This window comes from Narcine bancroftii, chromosome 10, assembly GCF_036971445.1.
Source record: "Narcine bancroftii isolate sNarBan1 chromosome 10, sNarBan1.hap1, whole genome shotgun sequence".
NCBI classification, from domain to species: Eukaryota; Metazoa; Chordata; class Chondrichthyes; order Torpediniformes; family Narcinidae; genus Narcine; species Narcine bancroftii.
The window spans coordinates 79,989,305-80,014,594 of NC_091478.1; the positions used below are offsets into that span (position 1 = coordinate 79,989,305).

Here is a 25,290-nt window from a genome sequence, read left to right on the forward strand (position 1 = left end):
TCTGTAAGATAACTTTATTGAATATCAAATTTCTGCAAAAAAACTAAATTGATACAAGAATACTTTCAAAATTCAGAGTTCGTCTGTAAATTCATTTAACAAGGCAATACAAGAAATTGAAACACCTGTGTTTCTTCTGAGATATTATCTGTAATCAAATTTGAACATTTAGCTTTGGTTAAGTCCACTCTTCAATCCACTCGTATTGAGAACACTCAATTAAACTGAGGCAGCAATGCATCATTAAGCAAATGTATCACAATTTTGTAGTTGTTGTCCAACTGTCACATTTATTCTAAACATATTAATTTTGATCTGCTTTTGATATTCAATTATTTTCATCTCATCTATTATCATTACTTCATAACCATTGCAAGGAGTACAAATCTGACAAACTAATTTAGATATGTTTAGAGCACTTCCTGTATTTTAAAATTTAAAAAAATGCATTAATATGGATATTGCTCATTTTTTAAAAAAATTGTGAAGTCTCGAAAGCACTTTCAAATACTTAAATAATAGTTTCTCATTATAATTCCATCACACTACACAAATCAATACTCGAGGCAACCTGTGCCTTCACCACTTTTACCAAATCACAGAATAATGAAATTACTGAAGCAAGACTATTGTTCCATTATCAAAGCTGAATATAATACTGTTGTAGTTGGTCCTGGTATAAAATTCCAAGATGGACTTTGCCACAGTAAGATGATGCTGTACTTGCCCATTTAACAATAACGTACAGCTAAGACATTTGATTATTTGAAAGAAAAAAATTAATGGTTGAAAATGTTTAACTTAACAACCAAGCCAGTCATTTTTCACACTCCCTACTTTGACAATCTTCAAGCTTTGATCCTCCAATTTAAGATAGTACCAATCCTTGAAAAAGTAGCTGTGCCCTGTGCAAAATGAAGAAAACTTTCAATAAACATTTATGAATAGCAAATTTGTTTTTTTTTTCAGTCTGTCACAACAGCCAACATAAAGGTGTTGAAGGAAGAGTTTGGTAACTTTGGTGATGCACAGATATCTGAATATATTTAGCACCAAGATTGAGATGTTTGTCGCACAACAGATTTGTACGTATTCAATGCAATTTACTTCACTCCACTCTAAAGTGGGATATCTTGGCAATTTTTAGTGCCAAAAATAGATAGCTTCACCAATGCAGGAAGTATTGGTCCTGATGACAGGTTCAAGGATTTTATTACATTAATTTTCCTTTACTGATTCTTTCTAAAACTTTGAAACAAATATCAGTGTATTATATACTACAAACTGTTGTTATTGCAATGTTTTGTCTAAGTTCTGTATGTATTTTATTCATTGAGGTGATAAATTAATAAATATGCATGTTGGGCGAAAGGATTTGTTATGCCTTTGTTTCGCTTCCTGCTTTTTAACCAATGACGCTGTATGATTTTAGTCTACTTTAAGGACATTGAGCTCACCATTTCCAAGAGACTCTAGGGCACAATCCAAGCTATCTGGTATTCCATTCCAGGCATCTGCAATTAATTTGGGAAATCCAGTATCCATTTTCTTCTTTGCCTCATTGTATCTGCAAGAGTTGAAAATTCAGATCTTTTAATTATAATAAATGAACCTACCCATAATAATTGCAATGACTGGATGCTACTATCTCTTGAAAGAATGTGACTAAAATATCAACTAAGGCATTGCAAAATTCAATGATGTAGTTGCACGCTACTCAAAAGAAAATGCACACGTAGTGTAGTCAGGTTAAGCTCTGAGTTTTATTAGGGCTCAGGCCCAACTTTTATACTTGCACTGTTCCCGCTGGGGTCCCACTTGGTTGATGTCTCCATGTGCATAACAAAAGTGGGTTTCCTGCGTGCGGGTATTTTCCTGCATTACAATGCCCTTCTTCCCCGCACGCTGTCGTTGGCTGTGCAGCAAGGCCAGCACCATTTTGGGGTCACTGGCCTTTAAGCTGTCCTTGCTGTTCACCTGCCAGTTTGCTTGTTGGGGCTACTGCTGCTGGCCATTAGTTGCACTTGCTGCTCGGAGCGCTGGCTCAATTGCCATGGCTGTGGACCGCCACATGTCCTACCCCCAGAACTGGTAGTATTTTTCTTGCAGCCTTTGGTGGCCTGCCTCTTCAGCATGACACTGGTGTCTCGACCGGGTGTGCCAGCTTCAGCCTGTCTGTGGTGAAGACCTCCATCTTGTTCCGACCTCCAGCTTGAACGTGGCCCCATTGTTGACCTGGAACGGACCCTCATATGGCCTCTGAGGTGGTAGACAATGTGGACACCGGTGAATAAAAACATACTCAGTCATGCAAGTCTTTGGGTATGTTGGTCCTCACATGTCCATGCCTAGAAGGTGCAATTGGGGCCAGGTTCCAGATTCTTTCCCTTAGCACCCTGAGGAATGCTGCTGAGTCATCCTGCTGTCCACCTGGGGATGGTACGAATTCTTCTCGGACCACCAGTGGAGCTCCGTAGACGTGTTTGGCTGAAGAGGTGTTGAGGTCCTCCTTGGGTGCTGTGAGGATGCTTAACAGTGCCTATGGTAGGTAGCTCATCTACCCAGTTGTGTACTTGGAGTCTGGTTATGAGTGTGGTTTTGAGGTGCGTGTGGAAATGCTCCACCAACCCATTGGACTGTGGTGGTAAGCTCTTGTGTGATGCAGTTGGGCACCCCACAGGCTGGCAAAGTCAGCTCAATGGTGAGCTCAATGACTGGAAGTGAACGAGGCCCCTCTGTCAGATTTGATGTGGGACAGTAACCCAAACTGTGCCACCCAGGACAAGATGAGGGCCCTGGTGCTCAAGGTTGTGGCCGTGTCTGCCAAAGGGACTGCTTCTGGCCACCTGGTGAAGCAGTTGACCATTGTGTACAGATAGTGGAAACCTAGGATACCAGCAAGGGTCCGACCATTTCCAGGTGGATGTGGTCGAACCTTCATTCTGTGGGCTCGAAGTACTGAGGTGGGGTTTTGGAATGTTGCTATACTTTGGTTGTTTGGCACTGCGTACATGCTTTTGCCCACCCGCTGACCTGTTTCTGCAATCCATGCCACACATTGGTGTCCACCAGGCGGACTGTGATCCTGATGGATGGGTGAACCAGTCCATGGATAGAGTCGAAAACCTATAATCTCCAAGCCGCCGGGACAATGGGTCGGGCCTGACTGATAGCCATGTCGCACAGGAGCCGACTGGGATGTCCTGGAGCTGCAGTCCCAATATGGCAGTCCTGCATTGGGACATCTCCTCATCTTTCTGTTGTGCCTCCGCCAGTTCCACGAAGTCCCCTCAATAGCGCAAGGATACTTTGCCTGGACAGTGCGTTGGCCACCACATTGTCCTTGCCGGAGATGTGCCTTACATCTGTGGTGTACTCTGAGATGTAAGACAGGTATTATTGCTGATGGGTTGACCAGAGCTCCGAGATTTTAGCCAAGGCAAAAATCAGGGGCTTGTGATATGCCCTCTAGGAAGTGGTGGATGGCTAGTACAGTGGCAGTGGCTCTCTGTTGAAAGTGCTATACTTCAGTTCTGGAGGCTGCAGATGTTTGCTGAAGAAAACCAATGGCTGCCAACTTCCTTCGATCTGCTGCTCCAGAACTCTGCCGATCGCCGTTCCTGTGGCGTCCACTGTCAGGGACGTTTGAGCTTCTGACCTGGGATGTGCCAGGAGAGCAGCGTCCACCAGGGCTTCCTTGGCCTTCACGAAGACTTCCGCTGACTCTTCGACCCAGGTGATGTCCTTTGCCTTGCCTGCCATCCAGGCGAACTAGGGCCTCATGATCTGGGCAGCTGATAGGATAAATGTGATAGAAATTGATAATCCCCACGAACTCCTCTAGTCCCTTAGTCGTGTTGGGTCTGGCGAACTTCCATAAGGCCTCCACTTTACAGCTTCTTCTCTGGTTATCCTGTGACCCAGGAAGTTGATGGCCTCCAATCCAAAATAGCATTTGGCTGGGTTGACTGTCAGGCTGAACTTGCTCAGTCGATATTCCATATGTTCCTGTTGGTTCCTGCTTGCCATCAGGATGTCTTCCAGGTACACAAAGGTGCCATTCAGGTCTTGGCCCACTGTGTCCATGAGTTGCTGGAAGGTCTGTGCAACATTCTTTAGCCCAAATGGCATTTGGAGGAATTCAAAGAAGTCGAACTGGCTGATGGCAGTCTTGGGGATATCATCGGGACATACCGGGATCTGATGATATCCCCGCACGAGGTCTACCTTTGAGAAGATCCTTGCCCCATTCAGGTCAGCTGTGAGGTCCTAGAGGAATGGCATGGGGTACCAATCCAGTGTTGTGGCCTCGTTGAGATGGAAGTAGTCGCTGTGTGATCTCCAGCAACCAGATGTTTTGGGTACCATGTGCAGGGGGGGGGGGGGGGAAGCTCATGGGCTGTCTGACTGCCGTACTATGCCAAGCTCCTCCAGTTTCACAAATTCCTCCTTCGCCAGCTGGGCTTCTCCAGAGGAAGGCATCTTGCCCTTGTGTGGAGCAACAGGCCCTGGGTCAGGATGTGGTGCTGTAGTCCAATGTCAGGGCATCAACATGGAGAAAATGGGGGTGAGGACTGTAGGGAACTTTGCCAAGATCCTGGTGTACTTGTTGTCAGGTCTCTGTCTAGAGTCCAGGTGGAATGCTGGGAGCCTGGCATCTTTGAGGGGGAAGGTTTTAAAAGTCTTGGCATGGACCAATCTCCTTCCCTTGAGGTCCACTAGCAGGCTGTGGGCTGCACAGGAAGTCTGCCTCGAGGAGCAGCCATTCCATTTTGGCCAACGTGAACACCCACGAGAAGAGACTGCCTCCTAACTGCAGTTGGACCTTGAGGGTTCTGTAGGTCTGAATCATACCGTTGTTGGCAGGCCTCAGTGTGGGGTCTGACTTCCTGTTCCTGGTGTCCTGTCCTGAGGTTGGCAGAACACTGATCTCTGCTCCTGTGTCCATGAGGAAGCGTCATCCAGACTGTCAGCCCCAAATGTACAGGAGGTTGTCTTGGTGGCCAGCCGTCATGGCCATTAGTGACAGCTAGCTCCTGGCGTTTCACTGAAACATGCATGGCGGCCTGCACCTGCAGGCTCTGGCGCCACATCTCTGGTGGTAGAAACACCACTAGTCATCTGGATCACCCCTTCTGAGGCGTTACTGTTCTCTTGGTGGCTCTGCATGAGTCTAGCTGTGGTTTAGTGACAAGCCCCATGGACGGCGAGCACTCTCTCTTTTGTTTCCAAAGAACATCCGCTTGTACTATGACTTTCTGGGGGGGGGTTGCTGAAATCCACGTCAGCCTGGAGCAATTGGATGTCCTCGGGTAGTTGCTCCAGGAATGTCTGCTCAAACATAATACAGGGCTTGTGTTTGCCCAAGAGGGTCAGCATCTTGTTCATGAGGACTGATGGGGGCCTATCCCCTAGCCTGTCCAGGTGGAGCAGACGTGCCCCTCTCTCATGCCGTGAGAGCCCGAAGGTCTCGATGGGGGATCCTTGATGGCCTCCTGGCCTGCTGTGTTCTGGTCCAAGGTGCTGACCAAGTAGTAGCACCGGGTGAATTCTGCTGTGATCTGCTGGATCTGGAACTGTGCCTCAGATTGGTGAAACCACACACATGTTAGATTAATCTAGAAGGTCAGCAGCTTGAAAGTGACTGCGTTGACTGTTGTTTGTTCACTCTCAGCTGGGTTTATATGCCGTCTAAACCGTTGGGGTCACCAATTGTAGCCGTGCACTACTGGAAAGAAGACACACAGACATAGTCAGGTTAAGCTCTGAATTTTATTAGGGCTCAGCCCCGACTTTAATACTTGTACTGTTCCCACCATGGCTGACATCACCACATGCTACAGAAGCAGGTTTCCCGTGCACAGGTACTTTCCTGCATAATAATATCCTTCTTCCCCACGCGCTGTCTCTCTCTGTTGGCTGCGCAACAAGGCCAGCACCATTTTGGAGTTGCTGGCCTTTAAGCTCCCCTTGCTGTTCACCCGCCGGTTCACTTGTTGGGGCCAGTGACGCTGCATAGGCTGCTGGCCTTAAGTTGCACTCGCTGTAGCAGTGGGGTGCCACAGTGGGGTTTTTATTTTGCATATTTAAAGAACATAGAAATATTTTTCAAACTATTATCTGAGAAACAAAATTCTTAATATTTAGAGCTTCAACTTACCTCCAAAATTTGTCACCTGCAAAGAAGTAGGTCTTCTTGTTTTTCTTCCAGTTGAAAGCTGCATCAATTCGAGGCAAGTTGCTTGGAAGACCAAGTGCAGATAGTTTTTTGGGGTATCCTCTGTCCAGTTCACTGGCAGTAAAAATCCAGTGCTGATCACCTAAGTAAAGAGAACCATTGTTTGCCAATCATATAATGTGACTGAACATTGCTGATCTGAAGATTCTTAGTGTCTGAAGCCATGTGCTCAACATAAACACTTATTTCTTCAAGAATTATTCTCACTTTATGATATTTAGACTCAACTTTTGAATAGCATGGCGATGAAAAAGACTTCTCTAACATTATTGAAGGAAGTTGATTCACATTTCAGTCCAAGGTCACCACTCTGTTAAAAATCAAGCATTTTTCTCTCTCTCTCACATTTGAGATAATCCTTACTCATTTTATTGCTTCCATATGTTACACAGTTTTGGTAAAGGTTCAAAATGTGGAACATGTTTTTTTTCTGAAATTCTCTTTCGATGAATCATTATGGCCCATAGCATCTATATCAGAATTTGCACAGTAGATGTAGTTTTCCAAAAATAAATTGTTAAGATGCTTTGATTTTTTAAAAGCTACCAACAGTTATATTTTATGACAAAACAAATTGGTTAATATTTGTATGTTTGCACAATTTTTCTCAAGTTTTGCTGAGTGTTTGATCTGCATCTGCCAGTTTGTTTAATTAAATATTTATATTATGCATTTATTGAACAAGAGTGAATATTTAAATTGATACCTGCAAAGAATATAATCTTTTCATTTATAGGATCCTCATAGGCAGCATCAATTTTTTCAGGTAGCTCAGTCCAGTAGATACCAACTAGGTTTGGACCTGAGGGTTTGCTTCGGGGATTTCTGGTCCTCCAAAAGAATCTGAGAGGCACAAAGATTTTTGGGGAATGTGACTGGAACAATTCATCAACTTTTCCCTTTTGTATCATCATATGCAACATGTATGCCTGTAGCAAAAAATATTAATTCCTTTTCTTTGTGAGATAATTCTCTTTAACAATTGCAAGAGAATAAAATGACTTGTGAAAGACTCGTTTTACATCTAAGGCAAATGCGTGAATAACCGGGTCACCTCTAATGGGTAATTCTACCAAATTAGTTTAAATGCAGAAAACTACCGTAAAATTGCAAGTAGTTAGCTAAGCTTATTTGAAACACCTAAATTATAAATATCTCCTTTTTAAAATAGAATGAATTGCACAATAAGAAAAAAAACCTAATATCTGACATCATAACGGCATTTCAAAATGTTAAAAGAATTATTCGTCATCAGCCTTTTGATTAGATTAAAGTTTAAATCACTGTAGGTACTTTAAAGAATTAAAGCAAAGACATGTGGATTGTGCAGCATTTTGCTAAAATAGCAAAACTAACATCTTAATAGAAAGGTAGGTTTTAAAAAAAATTGGGTCTATTTTGAGAATACGTTCATTGACTTTTGTCCGTTCTGAGCAATGGTGTTTAAAAAAAAAAGTGAAGGTGCATTTTAAAAAGCACCATGGATTTAATTAATTTCAGAATTCTTAGCTTCCAACAGTAAGAGAAATTCACCATCGCTTAACTTTTCTATTTGTTTGTTATCCTTGTCAGAAATGGTGTGATTGTGGAAAATAGAGTTAGTGAATCTGGAATCTATTTGAAATGTCTTTAAATTTTTATTTCTTTGATATATTTAAAAGTTAAAAAGGGATAGATAGAAAATAATAATGTAACTCTTACCGATCTTTAAAGAAGAACATTTCGCCCCTCATTTGTGTAATTGCATCAAAGACCAAACCCTCCTTACATAGATCCATAGGAGTGACAGGACCCTGTGTTGGTGGCAAAGGCTTATCGGTTGGCACACCTAAAAGTTGTTTCCAATTGACAGGATACAAAAGTTAAAATTGAATCATTATACTGGCTTTACAATCTTTGTGCCAGCTTTTCCATCTCCATTGTTCTTGGATTGATGCTCAGACTGGTCTCTTATGGACAGATCAGAATTTAACATGCAGGCTTAACACACAATTAAACTGTTAACATTTTTAATTACTGAATAGTAGCTAGAATAAAATTTCAAAGTTTTGCTCAAGGTAGTTTTTTGACTTTGAGCTTTTACAATAAAAGTAAAGGGAGAAAAGGATGAGTTCTGTTTATAAAGCTCTCTTGTCCTGATTCTTCTCCTTTAAATTGCAATATTCCTTTAAAGTCCATTTGAGGAACATTACTGCTTCTACCATTGGAATGTAAGAATCAAACTGAAATGTACAAAACAAGTTTTTCCACTATGAATTTTGTCTGCTGTTACTGTACCGTAGAGTTTCTGAATGCCAGAAATATCATCTTGTGACAGTCTGAAGTTTCTGGTGTAGGTGTAAATTGGGGCCATTAATGCTCCAGGGTCTTGGGAATGTTCTAAACCCAGTGCATGCCCAAACTCATGAGCAGCAACAAGGAAAAGACTATAACCTGCAAGATACAGAAAGAAAAATTAGTGCTATTTTTGACAAAAAGATGTAAGAGCAAGGGTACAAAAGATATTCTAATATGAACAAATTACATGTTCTCACCCAATGGCCATTGGACACGTTGTGTCCTCTCGACACACATGATAGAGTGTCGTAGGATCCACAAGAATGAGCCTGGAAATCAGGCGTGTCTAGCTTTGGCTTTATCTGTGAAGAGCACCAGAATTTGCACCCACCCTAACTTGACCTGCCTATCTGCATCGTATTCAAATAGACCATCCTACATATTTTGATTTTTTTGTTTTCATTTTGGGACAAGAGAAGTAGTCTACCCAGCATAGGAACACTATTTCTCTGAAGGGGAAGGGGGATGGGGAAGAGGTCAATGCATATGACATCAAGTTCAGATATACTGGTACCATGCTGACTGAATAGGCGAGATGAAAGAGACAAGTTGCACATGGAAAGACACAGGTCAAGGGACAGGTTACACGTGGAAAGACAAGACCAACTGTATGGATTCAGAAGCAACTAAAAACTAATAAACTAGTTTCCTGCAAGTAAAAAAAATACACATTAGTATTGCCCCAGAAGACTTGAGTGGAATACACGGGAAGGCTGATGTGGATGCATGTATTGGTTGCCCAAAGATTGGGCACCCTCCAAGAGTGCAGGAAGCAACAAGTAATGTCACAGGATGAAGCTGATTCAGAAGGGTTCTGCAGAGTAGCTCCAAGGTGATGCAGACTCCACTGGCATTCCCTACTAGATTCCTATTCATGACGTAGCCAAGAGCACCTCTTAGTTCCACTTGCTGGAATAATGACAGGACAGAAACCAAGAAAAAAACCACTTCTTATCCTTTAAAGTACAGTCCATGGGGCTGATAATATGACAGGCAGTGGTCCAACAGGGAATAATCAATCAAGCATGAGTGAAGCACAAGATTTCTGTGGTTTTCATGCTCGACCTATGGAAGGTCAGCAATACTGGCCATTTCACACTGGAAACATGGGTGACTGCAGAGTCAGAATCTACAGCAAATCAAACTAAGTGCCGGAAGGTCTCAAAATGTCAAGCAGCATCTATGGGGGGGGGGGGGGGTGAGGAAGTGATGGGATGGTCAACCCAGACATCAACCATCCCTTCCCTCCCACAGATGCTGCTTGACTCCCTGAATTTCTCTGGAAGTTTGGTTTTGTACTGTTATTTTGATGTTGAACGAAAAGTAGACAAAATCTCACTTCCTTGAATTGAGAACACCAGTAACCTCCCTGATGCTGTAGCATGCAACCAACTATGAAGCATGTCACAGATGCTTGGTTTTGGATTAATTTGGAGAAGACTGCAAGTCTGTCCATTAGAAAACAAGCTCCATTATACATGCTCCTTAGAAAGCTGGAGATAGGAGAGTGGTTTTCTGAAGACTCTTGGGGGATAGGGTCTATGGAATAAGGACCCCCTCTTATCTCCAAATCGTGCAGCATCTTCTGCAAGACTTCCACTGAATAACCCATGATGAGTCATAAAGTGACAGTATATCTTGTCCCAATTTGCTGCAGCCAATTGCTGCATTCTAGAAGCAACGTGATCTGCAGCAGAATGCAGAAAGTGTGGTATGTCCACATCAGCTGCAGGCTCGTTTGTGGCTGACAAGTCCGATGCGGGACAGGCAGAACAGTTGCAGCGGTTGCAAGGGAAAATTGATGGGTTGGGGTTGGGTGTTGGGTTTTTCCTCCTTTGTCTTTTGTCAGTGAGGTGGGCTCTGCGGTCTTCTTCAAAGGAGGTTGCTGCCTGCCGAACTGTGAGGCGCCAAGATGCATGGTTGGAGGTGAGATCAGCCCACTGGCGGTGGTCAATGGGGCAGGCACCAAGAGATTTCTTTAAGCAGTCCTTGTACCTCTTCTTTGGTGCACCTCTGTCTCGGTGGTCAGTGGAGAGCTCGCCATAGAACACTATATTGGGAAGGCGATGGTCCTCCATTCTGGAGACATGACCCACCCAGTGCAGTTGGGTCTTCAGCAGCATGGATTCGATGCTTGCGGACTCTGCCAACTCGAGTACTTCGATGTTGGTGATGAAGTCATTCCAATGAATGTTGAGGATGGAGCGGAGACAGCGCTGATGGAAGCGTTCTAAGAGCTGTAGGTGATGCCGGTAGAGGACCCATGATTCAGAGCCGAACAGGAGCATGGGTATGACAACGGCTCTGTGCACACTGATCTTTGGGTGTTTCTTCAGGTGGTTGTTTTCTAGACTCTTTTGTGTCGTCTTCCAAAGGCGCTATTTGCCTTGCCGAGTCTATTGTCTATCTCTTTGTCGATCCTTGCATCAGATGAAATGGTGCAGCCGAGGTAGGTAAACTGGTTGACCGTTTTGAGTTCGATGTGCCCGATGGAGATGTGGGGGGCTGGTGGTCATGGTGGGTTGCTGGCTGATGGAGGACCTCAGTTTTCTTCAGGCTGACTTCCAGGCCAAACATTTTCACAGTTTCCGCAAAACAGGACGTCATGCGCTGGAGAGCTGGCTCTGAATGGGCAACTAAAGCGGCATCATCTGCAAAGAGTAGTTCACGGAAATGTATATACACACACACATATATACATATCATGTGTGTACTATCACCTTTTTGTAATACATACTATACGTCTAAATATTATTTAACTTGGTCCATTATTTACCATTGTCAGGGCAGAATCCCCATTTGCTATCTTCATCATAACTTGCAGTGGTTGCACACCACATCTTGCCATCATTACGTCCATTGGTCGTGCAGGAGTCAAAGGTATTTCGAAGGAAAACAAAAGGAAATACACAAGGACTGCCATCTGAATTCCCTCCAATAGTTGACATGGCTGAAATGAAGAAATCAGTCCAATGAGTAATACGCCAAAATCTGTAAATCACAGTACTAGAGACAGGGAAATCCTTACAAATAGAGTAAAGACATTTTATTAAAGGATAACATATTAATTATAATCTGATGTTTAATGTTCAATAAAGGTAGCTAACAAATAGAAAATCATTACCAAAATAAATTATAATTCTGGTTTGGATCTGCTGCAGGACCAACCAATGAAACGGTTTGTCCAAAGTTTAAAAGAAGAAATTTTCCCTCAGTAATATACCTGGTATATATTTTTTTAAACCACGTGATTTGATGTTTGAGCCAGTTGTGGGTTCAGGACCAGTGTAGAAATAAGTTGGAGGCATTTAGCACAAGTTGTATTTCAGAATCTGTGAGCCTGTTCCAAAATCTTATTGGCCATAGATCCACAAAAAATACTAACACCCTTTCACAAGTGGCTCAAAATCTAAAACTGCCTGGTTAGTATGTTACTTTTCTGCATTTTTGTAAACCCAACAGTCATGTTGAAACAATTATCCTGAGCAGATAATTTAATCCAAGAAATTCTTTTTAAAAAAAAAGCATTTTGCCAAAATTAATTGTTATTGTACAACCAGACTTTGTTATGTTGGATGACAAAAGTGCATTTGAAGCAGAAGTAAAATATCAGTGATCATGGTTTTATTTCCCAACAAATGCTGCATGGAAATGTTTCCTACTACCAACCCTAAATTGTTTGAAAATTCTGATAGTTCAGCATTTGGCTCATGAGATGCTAATGCCTTTGCTCCCTCTAATACATCAGTGCCGCAGCTCTTTACTCCTTTTAAATCCAGAGACCCTTTTTCCTGTGCTCGAACAAACTGAGACTTCACCTCCATACTTATTTGAATTGGCCCCAGTCTGTATTCCCTTTAAACAATTTCCAATGTACTCTTGAAACTGACTGGATTTGCTGAAATATTTACAATGCTACTGTACTGCATAACATTGTAACATTGTGGTGGGGGGGGGGGGGGGTGGGGGGAATGAATTAAAAGTATGATGGAATAATATCTATTGTCCAGAAATTCTGCAGCCTGGCACGCCTATAGTCTGAGCATGTTGGTCCACGAAGCTTTCTCTTTATTGGTTCATAAACTTCCATCAACTATGGGACTGAGCTGGCCTTCCTCTCTGGACATAAGCCACACTAAGGATGCTCTCTCACTCTCTCAAGGCAAGTCTTCCCTTTTTTTAAAATACAAAAAAAAAATGCACTCTTTGTTAATCATTAATTATCTTTCAGTCTCCAATATTGAGTCACTATTGCTCTTTGCATGTTGCCCATGTTCATCATTCATCCTGATGACCCTGAGCATTTCTTGTATTCAGTTTTACCTGCTGAATGAATTCAGTGGGCAGACTATTTGGTGATGACAGTGAAAAGGAGAGTGGCCTTCACTAAAAATGAAATGGCTGACATTAAGCCTTCTGCCCACTACCACTTTGTGTCACTGAGGTTTTTCAGTATCAACAGGGGAGGACCCCTCTTCAGTACCAGGCAGCTGGGTGTTTACCAGTTGATTCACTATCAGCATTTTCTCAGAAAGGTAAAGTTTCTGGAAACTGGCAGGAGACCATTCTAGGTTTCCTAGGAATGAACAATGACCCTATAATAAAGGAGGTGATAATGTACCAGGAAGGGAAGTGACAATTGAAATCACACTTGAAGCTTCATTTAGGAGGAAGACAAGAATCACTATGGAAATTATATATGTGACTTAATTTTAAAATACTACCATATATTGTATCTAACACTTCAGTTGGTACACTGTCAGAAGAGAACATACATTGCAAAACGTGTAAGCCACTTGAAAAGCGTTGGCAGCATCACATTATTCCTGGGGTAATGTGGTCAGATGGCTCACTGTGTACAGTCAGCACAGAGTAGTTAGAAAGATTCCACAGTGACCTTTTTATATGTAGCTGCTTACCATACTTGATTTGTTCCAAAATAAGCTGTTACATTTGCTGACAAGAAAAGACAGTTCATAAAGGAGGATATGAATGTTGTTATTCTTCACTCCATCGCCCATGGATATTTGGCATGGAGGCTACAGAGGGAATCAGGGGGAAATGATTCAGAAAATAAAATTAAAAAAAACACTGCAGATGTTGGAAATTTAAAAAAAAAACAACAGAAAATGCTGGAAAAAAAGTCAGTCGGTCATGCATCAGCCATGGAAAGAGAATCTTAACTTTTCAAATAATCTCCTAACATCTCTCAAGGTTGCCGTGCAGGTTAATAGGATAGTTAAAAATGCCTACGGGATGTGGGCTTCATTAATAGGAGGATTGAGTCATGTTTCAACTCTTCAAATCTCTTATTGTGTTCACCTCATTATAGGAAGGATGTGGAAGCTATGGAGAGGTCGCAGAGAAGATTTACCAGGATGTTGCCTGGATTGGAAAAATGTCTTATGGCGCAAGGTTAGCAGAGCAGGGGGTTTTTCCTTTTGGAGCATAGAGGATGAGAGGAGACAATAAAGGTCTACAAGATTCTGAGAGGCATAGATAAGGTGGACAGCCAGCATCTTTATCCCAGGGCAGAAATAACACACACCAGGGTACATCTCTACAAAGTGAAGGGAGGGAAGTTTAAAGGAGCCATCAGGGCTAAGTTTTTAATTAACACAGAGTTGTGGGTGACAGGAATACATTCAGGGGTGATGGTGGAGGTTGGTATAACAGGGTGATTTAAGAGACTCTTAGACAGGCACATGGATGAAAGAAAAATAGAAGGTTATGAGGGAGGAAGGGTTTAGTAAATTTTTTTGGTGAGAATATATGGGTTGACATAGCATCAAGGCCTGAAGAGCCTGTATAGTGCTGCAATGTTCTATGTTCATGTCAAAAATCCTTCATTACAACTAAGAGAGAAAACAAATTAGTTGAGGTGGTAAAGATGGTAGGGAGAGCAAGGGTTGGAACAAAGTGAATGTCTGTAATAAGTTAAAAGAATGCGACCATTCAAGGGGTAGTTAAACTCCTTGGTTCTGTTTTTCACTCTGGAGCCATAGACAATTCCACAATCACACAATTTCATAGACAATTCTATGGAACACTATCATGGAAACTTCACTTATTAACATTTGACTTATTATTTAAACTTGTATAAAAATGCAGACTGCAAATAGCCTGAGCATTCCATGTTCCTCAGCTCTGCATGCAAGTTCTACAGGCCCCAGGCTTCAGATGCCTGTAATGCATCAGAGAGTTGAATGTGCACAACTGCTGCTGGTAACAAGGACCACGCAAGGCCCGAACATGTGAGAAAGGGAAGGAGGGGGGTGGTCATTTGGCTCCCTGTACCTGCTTGATTACCCAATCAGATCAGGAATTGGGCTCACCCCTCATTACAGTAGTTTGGGTAACAGAAATTCACACTCAAGGAATTCAGAAAAAGAATGGACATGGAACAAAAATCTACTCCCTTGAAATTAGTGTGAAAAATAGTAAACAAACAATATTTAAAAACTTTCTCAACACTGGCACAGATGGCACGGCTTTGTATTACAGATATGGTATGAACCATTTCTAGAAAAACAAACCCCCTCCCTCTCCCCAAGACACAAAGGTCACCTGTTTAATTATTTGCATTAACCCTTTATCCTTTGATTCCCTATCACATTTCCAGTGTAAACATCTTCAAGAAGTGACTTAACTGAAAACTTGTACAAAACACATTCTCCACTTGCTATTATTGTACTGCACAAACATTGTTCATACCTTGTTCTGGGCAAAAGCCATATTTTCGGTCTGTATCATAATTGTTGGTCGTGCTACACCACCGATAGCCATCAGTTCTTCCTTCAGTTGTGCAGCTATCAAACTGCTTCCCATCAAAGGTAAAAGGAAATGAGCATGGCGCTCCCTCACCATTTCCACCCATAGTAAATAGTGCTGCAAGAAAGCAAAACTTGTTACACAGGCAATTCAGAACCGACAAGGAAAAATATTCTGGCTTACCGTTTCTTGGATCATGAACTAAACCTAAATCTGGATTTCATTGTTATTGTTAAAGAACCATAAACATCTGTTTAACACCAGACAACTCCAGCTGCAGTCACTTGGGTGAACGGTTGGCTATTACGCAACTTAAGATCAATGATGGTTTTAATAGTTTTGAATATATAGCTGATTCATAGGCACATGTAGCAACAAAAACCACAAGCACAATTCTTAAAAGAAATCACATGCCTACATTGATAAACAAAAGCAGAATACTAGTGCCATAAATGGAAATGTTCAGGTTGCTGCTCTCAGCTAAATCCATATTGTGATATTCTTGGATAAAAGACACAGAAAAATGTTACAGAATTTATTTCATGCAGAGCCCTTTTAATGTCACATTTACAAATGTGATAATCAGCATTATGTAGTTTTAATTCACTGATATACAGCATATATGGCTATATATGGTTATATGTGAGAGTTTCCTTTCTCAGAAATGACACCACAGACTAGAACACAATCGATGTCTATAAAAAATTACATTTCATCACAAGTCAGATTGTTAAAACTGCAGTTTGCAAATGGATTAAATGAGATCTAACAAGAAATGTTGAGTGACGAATTGTGATTACCTTCCATTTTTCTTTTGCTTTGGTTTAACCTCACATCATCTTAAGACAAGGCTGACTCTACCATCTTCCTCTCACCCTCTGCCTTGTTGTCCAGCTCAGTTGGAATGCCTTCATTCATTTGGTGTCACTCTTTCTTATCTATTTGCACCCAAGGCACCCCAGTTAGTGCTTCTTTTCCAACCCAGTATCTTCTGCTCAAAAGCTTTCCAGTTATTCATCCCAAATTCATTCTCTTTCTTATTTACACACTGGCCCTTGTTGACATCATTCCAAATTACAGGGTCAAATTCCACAAGTACACAGATAAAATCTAACTGAACTTTCCATTACCTTATTTTACTTCTCTGTTACCTCTATTCTTTCTGCCTTCTCATTTGGAATCCTGTCATGGAAAAGCTGAAATTTTCTCCAGAGATATTGGAAAGGCCAAATCCATCATCCTTGAAGCAAGCAACAAACCTATCCCACCACCATCCAGTGTTTCTCCCAGCTACGCTTTCAGATTGAACCAGGTTTTCTCCATCTTAACCACCTATATGACCAGCAGCAGACTATATAACTCCATGTTCTCTCCAGCACAATGAGCATCTACTCTATTTGGTGCATAACATCACCTGCTTCTGGTTGAGTGCATATACTGCTAAAATTCTCATATTTAACTTGGTCAAGTCAAGACTCAACAATTTCAAAACTCTGTACTGCCTTCCTTCTTCTCTTTCCTTGGCCACCATCAGTTCATCAAAAATAAAAATACAGAAATGCTGGAGAAACTTGGCAGGTCTCACAGCATCCGTAGGAGATCAAGATATATTACTTACATTTTGGGCCTGAGCACTTCTTCATGCCAGAGCCCACCTGACCCTGATTATGCACCTTGTATCCAGTCTTCTGCTCCGCTTGGCTTCCAGCTCCAAGCAGTCGAAGCTGGCTGCATTTCTGGCTGTGCTGCTGAGCCACCCCATCGCCTCCAACCTCCACCTGACCGACGTTCTGGTCAAGAGCCTCCTCTACAGCTCATGCTGAACCATCGCTCAGTAGCCCCCCCCACAGCTCAGCCTGGTGGACACCCCTCTCCAAACCCCACTCAACCCAGAGAGCACCCTCCTCATGATCAGCCAGATCCCCGCCCCTCCCACGCAGCCTGCCTGGTCAGCAACACCTCCCCCCATCCCACTGCTTAGCTCAGTTAGCACCACCCCCCCCCCCACCCCCCGGCCTGGTGCAACCTGGGGCACAAAATAGACTGGCACCAGCCCTGCCCTTACTAAAGTTCAGCCTAGGGTGGGAGTTAATCCACTGGTCCACTTCTAATAAATTACATGAACTTTACAGGGATATGTTGGGTGGCATGGTTGGTGTAGCAGTTAGCACCAGCCCAATTGTGCATTTTTAAAAAATCCTCCAACTGTCAAATTTGTGAGATTTAAAAAAAAAACGGTGGGGGGGAGTGGCAGGGTGCAATTTCAGTGCTTGCCATAGGCACTATTTTACTTAGACCTGCCAATGCATCCTCCACTTTTGCCAGATTATGTTTAAATGATACACTTGGTTGAAATGAAAAACTTACCCTCATGAGGACAGAATCCATATTTAGAATCGGTATCAAAATCATATGTTGTGGAGCACCAAGGGAATCCATCATTACGGCCATCATTAGTACAGCTGTGGTATTCCTTCCCATTAAACAAAAAGGGAAATTTGCAGAAGGCACCTTCTGCATTCCCAAACCTTGCTTTAATAACTGTAAAATACAAATGTAGAGACTCACGAATCCTAATTGATAATTTGCAATCTACTTTAAGATAGTTATTAAATTGTAATTTTATAATTGATATTAGCTAGCATGAAATAAGTCACATCACAGATAATGTCTACTGTGATAACTGTATTTCTACAGAATAAATGCACATATATTAAATAAAATGTGCATGATATAATCAAGATTTCTGAAAGTATTAGAAGTGAGCAATAGTACTCTTAAAATGTCATGTTAATTTTGGTCTAAATAAGCTAACCTGCAAAGCATTTAATAAAACAATATTTCATACTTTTGGGGTGGCATGGTTAACACAATGCTCTTAAAGCGCCAGCAACCCAGTTCAAATCCGGCTCTGTCTGTAAGGAGTTTGTATGTTCTCCCACCATTTGCAAGGGATTCATCTGGGTGTTCTAGTGACCTCCCAAATGTAAGGGAGATTGTAGGTCAATTGGGATATTTGGGCGGCACAGGCTCGTGGGCTGGAAGGGCCCATTACTGTGATGTATGACTAAATCAAATAATTAAAATGTAATAGCTAAATGTTAATCAAATGATAAATGAACGATCAGTGGCTCAACTGAACAGACTACAGTTGAATGAATGACTATATACCTTGTCCTTCTCCCAATGTCCAAAGCTCATCGTCATCGAAGTGAGAATCTCCCCCAAGTCCCTTTGCTGGGGCAAAGGCATGTGCTAGGAGGCCATCCTTCCCATCGAATGGGTATCCATCACCATGTTCTGGATAAGGTTAAAATTAGGCTTCAAGGTTAGACCCCAGAATGATTACCTTTGGTTAGAGATCAATTTTATGTTTTGAACCCAGGAATGCTTAATTGTGTTGTTATTGTCATACAGAATCCCAGAAAATACACATCACATTTTCACAATCTTTCTTACAATAAAAAATGTGTTCATTCTTTTTGATATTGAAGCCCTCTTCAAAATATCTTTCTTCTTTGGCTTGGCTTCACGGACGAAGATTTATGGAGGGGGTAAAAATCTTCAAAATATACCCTGAAACTAAAATGATCAACCTGACTTGAGTAAAGAGTGAAAGTAGCCTGCTAATTCTTCTTTCATAAATTCATGTTAATATATGAATGGATTTTTAATATATTCATCATGTTTCCATTTGTCAGAAAAGCACCTCATTCACCCACAAACAGTATTGATAATGATGGAAATGGGACAAAAGGTTTGTGAAGATGTAGTCATCCCCACTTTGGAGAGATACACAATCAGCAGATGACACGTCAAAACATTGCAAGAGAAGCATGAATGGTATATCTGCCAAATCCTTCAAATGAGAATAGGTAAACCAAAGTCAGTGTCCTCTTCCAGGGAAACACAGCTTCTGTAATTGCTCCATTGGCATTGATATGTATGCCAAATTGTTTGCTTACTTAAAACCAGATAAAGAAACAGTCACTCTTCAATCTATCACTATCACACTGCCGTTGCAGTGTGCAACCCTTCAATGAAAATGTACTGGAGTTACTCTCCACTGAAATTTTCAAACAGCACATCCACAACCTGCATTCTCCACCTTCCAGGAGAAAGAGAACATGGGAACTCTACCACCAGTGAATTGTCCTCCAAGTTGTGCACTTGGAAATATATCACCATTCATTCCTCCATTTCAGTAGTTAAATCAACCACTCTGTGTGTGTATATATAGATGTATATAAATCCTCTCATATCCCTTTCGAAATATATGCCTCTGTCAGGTAATCTCCCATCTTCTATTGCTCCAGAAAAATAATCGAATCCAATCTCTCCTCATAACTATAATCCTCCAATCCAGAAAATTTCCCAGGGTATCTTCTCAGGACTATCTCTCTTGCAGTCACATTCTTCCTATACAGTAGTTAGTGACCAGAACTGCACATATTTCTCCTAACTGCAGCCTCACCCGTGCTATGTAAAGCTGCCACGTAACATCCCAACTTCTAAATACAGTGCCTCCATCCGTGAAGGTCAGCAAGCCAAACACCTTCTTCACCACCCTATCTGCTTGTGTTGCTGTGAACTATGGACTGAAATCCCAGCATCCTTCCAGTCATCAACATTCCCTCGTGCCTTATCAGTCAGTCAGTGAAAATGTTCTACTCTTATTTGGTCTCCCAAATGTGTTAGGATAACATTCCATCTACCATTGCTCTGCCCAACTTTTAATCTGACCTACATTCTGTTGTAGCCTTTGAAAACCTTCCTCACTGCACACAACTCCACCAACATCTCCATCATTTGCAGACATACCAATCATGATCGCATCCAAGTTGTTAACAAGTATCACCAATCCCTGCAGGTCACCATTGGTCAATGACGTCCAATCAGAAAAGCATCCTTCCACCATAATTCTCTGCCTCCTATCACAAAACCAATTTTAGACTTGATTAGCCAGATTATCTTGGATCCCATGTGCAATTGGGTTTTCCGATCTTTCTGATTCTTTTTTTCCCCCATTTCAGCCTTTCATCTTCACCAGAACATGTAGTCTTTGAACTCTCTTTTAGAAGACTCCTATAATAGTCGACTGCCTATTGCTTTCCTTGGATGCTCCACAACTTGCTGAGTTTCTCCAGCATCTTTGTGTATTGAACATGGTCCCACAGCTTTCCCCAAACTAGATCCTTAACATGAGCTTCTCCCTTTCCATAACCACCTTAAATCTTAATGAATTATGGTCCTGGTTGCCAAAATCTTCCCCACTGACACTTTCACCACCTGCTAATTTAACTTTTCTGAGATAAAGTCAGGTACAAGCTCATCTCTCATAATGCACTGTTGTTCACACCTTCTACTTTGCATGCTCCTGTCACAGAGACTCGAGTCCTTCACCTGCACACCTCCTCCATTAAGCATAGCCATGGGACAGGCATTCCTATAAGTCACACTTTTCAAGGAGACGAAGCAGTTTTCTATCCTTGTGGAAATATTTGTGGATAGAGCTCAGAATTAAAGATACTTATAACCATATAACCATTTACGGAGCGGAAACAGGCCATTTTGGCCTTTCGAGTCCGCACCGGTTCACTAGAACAACTCCACTAGCTCAACCCTCCCACTCACTGCCAATAACCCTCCAACCCCCTCACCTCCATGTACACATCCAACCTTCTCTTAAATGACAGAAGGGACCCTGACACACTATCTCATTTGGAAGTTCATTCCATTCTGCCACCACTCACTGAGTGAAAAAGCAACCTCTAATATTTCTCCTAAAGTGTTGCCCCCTTACCCTTAACTCATGACCTCTTGTTCCAACCTCCCCTGCCCTCAGGGGAGAGTCTGTTTATGTCTAGTCTATCTATTCCTTTCATAATTTTAAATACCTCTATTAAGTCCCCTCTCAGTTGTCTACGTTCCAATGAATAAAGTCCCAGTCTCCTTAATCTCTCCCTGTAATCCAGATGCTGTAAGCCAGGCAACATCCTTGTATAACTAGTTATTAATTTTTCGGCATGCCTACTTCACCGGCAAGCCCTGAATTTACTGCCCTTTCCTAATCACCACAGTCAAGGCGATACTAAGCTCTAGTCTTGAATCACTGCAATTCATCTGGTGACGTTAGTCCCTCACTGCTTTTGATCAGGAATTCCAGGATTTAGACATCTTAGGAGAAATATGTGCGGTTCTGGTCACCAACTACTGTATAGGAAGAATGTGACTGCAAGAGAGATAGTCCTGAGAAGATACCCTGGGAAATTTTCTGGATTGGAGTTATGAGGAGAGATTGGATTGGATGGCCTTATTTTTCTGGAGCAATAGAAGATGGGAGATTACCTGACAAAGGCATATATTTCAAAAGGGATATGAGAGGATATTTTTATATATACACACAGTGGTTGATGGCTGGTGTACACTGCCAAAATAGGTGGTGGAGACAGATATAATCTGAGAGGTATTTAGACAGGAATAGGTGAAGCACAAAATGATACAAACCTAATGTGGGCAAGAGGGTTTTATGGAGATGGGCAATCTGGTTGACATGAACATGATAGGCCAAAGGCCCCATTTCTGTATTGTTCAACTCCATGACTCTGCTATACCCCCATCTGCCCATCTAACCCTGGCCCACCTGTGGATTGGACATTGTTTTTACTATCCATTTGCTTTTGGCCAGATGAACTAAAATCCCCTGCTGCATCACTATTTATCTCAATTTATTTTTGTTCCACTTTACCTTTCAGAGAAAATGCTAATGGTAGCAATACAACTGGTATTTACATCTCTTCACTGAAGAGGTGTCCTCTCCTGTTGATACTGAAAACCTCAGTGACACAAGGTGGTAGTGGGCAGAAGGGTTATTGTCAGTCATTCCACCAAGCTTCTACTGAGTTATATATTTCAAGATTTAGTTTTCATTGTAAACAGTGTTACCCCAGCGCCCAAAGTTGATCATGATGTCCGCCTCGCCATCGTGAATCCTTGAAAATTTCAGTGGTGTGAAGTTATTCCACACTTGAAAAGCCCGAGCAAAAGCATCATCAACTGTTTCTTGGTCCATATCATGAGTGTATCCCAAAATTCTGAAAGGAGAGCCAAGAAACTAATCACAATACAATACCTTGATCTGATAAAATAAATTTAACCCCATCTGACATAATCATTGCCATCTGTGCTCACATTCACAAGTGTGTAATCATGCTTTTCAGTTAGTTTGCATTATGTTATAAGTATAAGTGAACTGTTTTACAAGTAAGTTATGTTTGACCTTTAAATGTGTGTAAATAGACACCTGCCTGTATGTTATTTTATTATTTTCCCATTTTGGCTTCTGTGGGAAGAAGTTGTAATTCGCTAAATCAGGAACTCCACATCGTGGCTTTTTCATCAAATTTACTGTCTGAGAATCCAATTCTCCACTTTGAGGCAGTCCAAAAAATTTCTGCATTTTCTTCAGTGTGTCTGACAGCACCACAAGGTCACATTTCTCTTTCGGACAGCCATAGTACTTATTCAAGTATATCTGAAGCAAAAACAAAGTACAGTATGTAAGATGAATGACAATTGAACGAGGTATCACTGTACTACTTGCAAAAGCTGCAAATCTATCGTTGTCAACGTTTGCAAGGAGAAAAAAAATCGATATATTTCAAAGTACAGAGTTAACTATTTTTGTTGAAATAGCGATTCCTTTTGCGGTCATCAGAGTCAAGATGTGGTGGAAAGGGGAGAGCCGTTGCAAGTCAGGCTGATCATATTTAATTTTTAAACATACATTGTATATGTTTTATTCATTATTTACAGATATATTGGAAGTCAAAAAGCTTACTTCCATTGGTTAATAATCTGCACACCCAATCATGGTTCAGCAACTGGCCATTTGCCAACCATCCTTAGAATAAACATCCTATAGTTAGTATACCAATAAGCCCTCATGATCTTGAATGTTAGCTGATTTGAGGCATAAAGGTGACATTCAAAACACGGTGTTGAAGTACATGTAGTGGAGACACCAAACTGATCAAAACATTTATTCCACCAAGGGATATTTTTGAATTTCAACCATTATCCTTTGCGTAAACAATACCAGTTCCGATCATCCTTTTCCTGTTGGAAATGACCCCAACTGTCAACACGAAGAGATGTGATCGTGGTCCTCTTATGCTTTCAGTTGCAGACTTGGCACCAAATTTTGATCTCATGAACATACCAGTGTTTTCCTTGTATGCTTTGTTTTGGCAGCTCCTGGGAGCAACAGAAAACATCAGCCCAGTTCCCATTAAACGCCATTTATAAGGCAACGGTGATTAAAAAGTGAACTACCCAACTTACAGTGGCCAATTCCTTGTCTGTTTTCGTGCTGTTGTCACCTGGAAACTTGACTATACCGGTGGGCGCCGCTACACTTTGCCGGTCCCGGATAATGATGCAGAGCAAAGTTACTTCTAAAACGAAACGGTAAAAGTTACTGCTTGCTTTGTCAGTCATTTTTTTTCCAATAGGAAGGCAATTACTCAAAGGAGGGGATCGCAGCTCGGCTATCGTTCAGCGCAGAAACACAATGCTGCTTCCAACGCACGACTCCTATCCCTTGCCCCTACTGCTTGCCCCTGCCGACTCCAATCCTTTGTACCTCCCGATGCGCAGTCGCGACCAATCTGCGGGGCAGAGTATTGGCGGAAGTGGAAAAAACCCCAACGAAGGAAATGCATTCTCAGGCATCTGGGACCCTGCATTCTCCAGGACTCGTTGGACCAGATGAGACACACTTGTGATCGGATCTTGGCATTTGAAAACAACAAAACCCCTATTTATATAAATCAGAAACGACGCAAATAAAAGTTGCAAAGGAACAAAAGTGCTGGAGAAACTCAGCAGGTCACGCAGTAGCTAAAGGAAGCAAAAAAGAGACTGAAGTTTCGGTCCTGAGCTCCTTGTTTTCTATCGATCCGACCGGGTTTGGTCTTATTTCAGGGCCATAATTTAAAAGTTTGCTAGTTTCCTAAAGATTGGGTTTACATTTCGCTAATTTCTCCGACGTACCACCTCAACATGTTAACAATTAAACAAAGAATAGAACTTGAAACCTGAATACAGACAAAAAAAGCCAATTTCAACAGTCCAGAATAAATCATTGCAGACAATGTTGGACAGATTTCAGGGTCGATGGTTGAAATTGAAGAAAATCCGAGAGTATGTTACAAATTAAAGGGCTGTTTAGATTACAATTTATTTTAAAAATAGTTTTAAATGCAGAAAAAGTTATCCAAGTTGGAACTGGAATCGTGTGCAACAAACTTGTTGGGTGGCTGCAACAACCAGATGGATGGAGACGCCAGGTCTCCCCTGTGGTGGCCAATTCCGATGCTTCGCTACCAGATGTTGGGAGTTGGGCGAGGCGCCTTCTCAAGTCGGTTCCCTGGAACCCGTGCACGGTGCCGTTCAATTAATGTCCCTGGCAAAGGATTGCATTCTTCAATAATTGTATTTTCTATCGAATCGAATGGAATAAGTTGCATGCCACACTTTTCTGTCAACCACTGCTGGAAACGAGCTGGTTCTACCGAGGGAGAGATGGTTAAGCACTTTTGTTTTTGCACGTTTGCGAGCCACCTTTATTTTCAGCATATTGGGAGATCCGATATTCTGCGGGGAGTAAGCGAGACCTGATTATATGCTTGCGCGGGGAGTAAGCGAGACCTGATTATATGCTTGCGCGGGGAGTAAGCGAGACCTGATTATATGCTTGCGCGGGGAGTAAGCGAGACCTGATTATATGCTTGCGCGGGGAGTAAGCGAGACCTGATTATATGCTTGCGCGGGGAGTAAGCGAGACCTGATTATATGCTTGCGCGGGGAGTAAGCGAGACCTGATTATATGCTTGCGCGGGGAGTAAGCGAGACCTGATTATATGCTTGCGCGGGGAGTAAGC

At 41.9% G+C, this 25,290-nt stretch overlaps 1 protein-coding gene and 1 long non-coding RNA gene across 4 annotated transcripts in view; one reads left to right on the plus strand and one right to left on the minus strand.

The window, feature by feature from the left end:
• On the minus strand, positions 1 to 24,021 carry mmp2 (matrix metallopeptidase 2). Its single transcript, XM_069901564.1, has 13 exons — positions 23,690 to 24,021; positions 22,654 to 22,880; positions 22,292 to 22,440; positions 18,518 to 18,646; positions 17,714 to 17,887; positions 15,290 to 15,463; positions 11,352 to 11,525; positions 8,516 to 8,671; positions 7,940 to 8,066; positions 6,945 to 7,081; positions 6,161 to 6,320; positions 1,458 to 1,567; positions 1 to 905 (listed from the first exon to the last, which is right to left on the minus strand). Exons 1-13 carry the CDS (start codon positions 23,843 to 23,845, stop codon positions 802 to 804), a joined length of 1,977 nt encoding a protein of 658 aa, XP_069757665.1. The 5' UTR covers positions 23,846 to 24,021; the 3' UTR covers positions 1 to 801.
• The window catches only part of LOC138744831 (uncharacterized), a 173,080-nt gene that overhangs the window by 20,679 nt on the left and 127,111 nt on the right, over positions 1 to 25,290 (plus strand). For all 3 annotated transcript variants that reach the window (XR_011345782.1, XR_011345783.1, XR_011345784.1), the window contains exon 4: positions 23,600 to 23,815. This is a non-coding gene — a long non-coding RNA (uncharacterized lncRNA). The remainder of the gene's footprint in view (positions 1 to 23,599; positions 23,816 to 25,290) is intronic.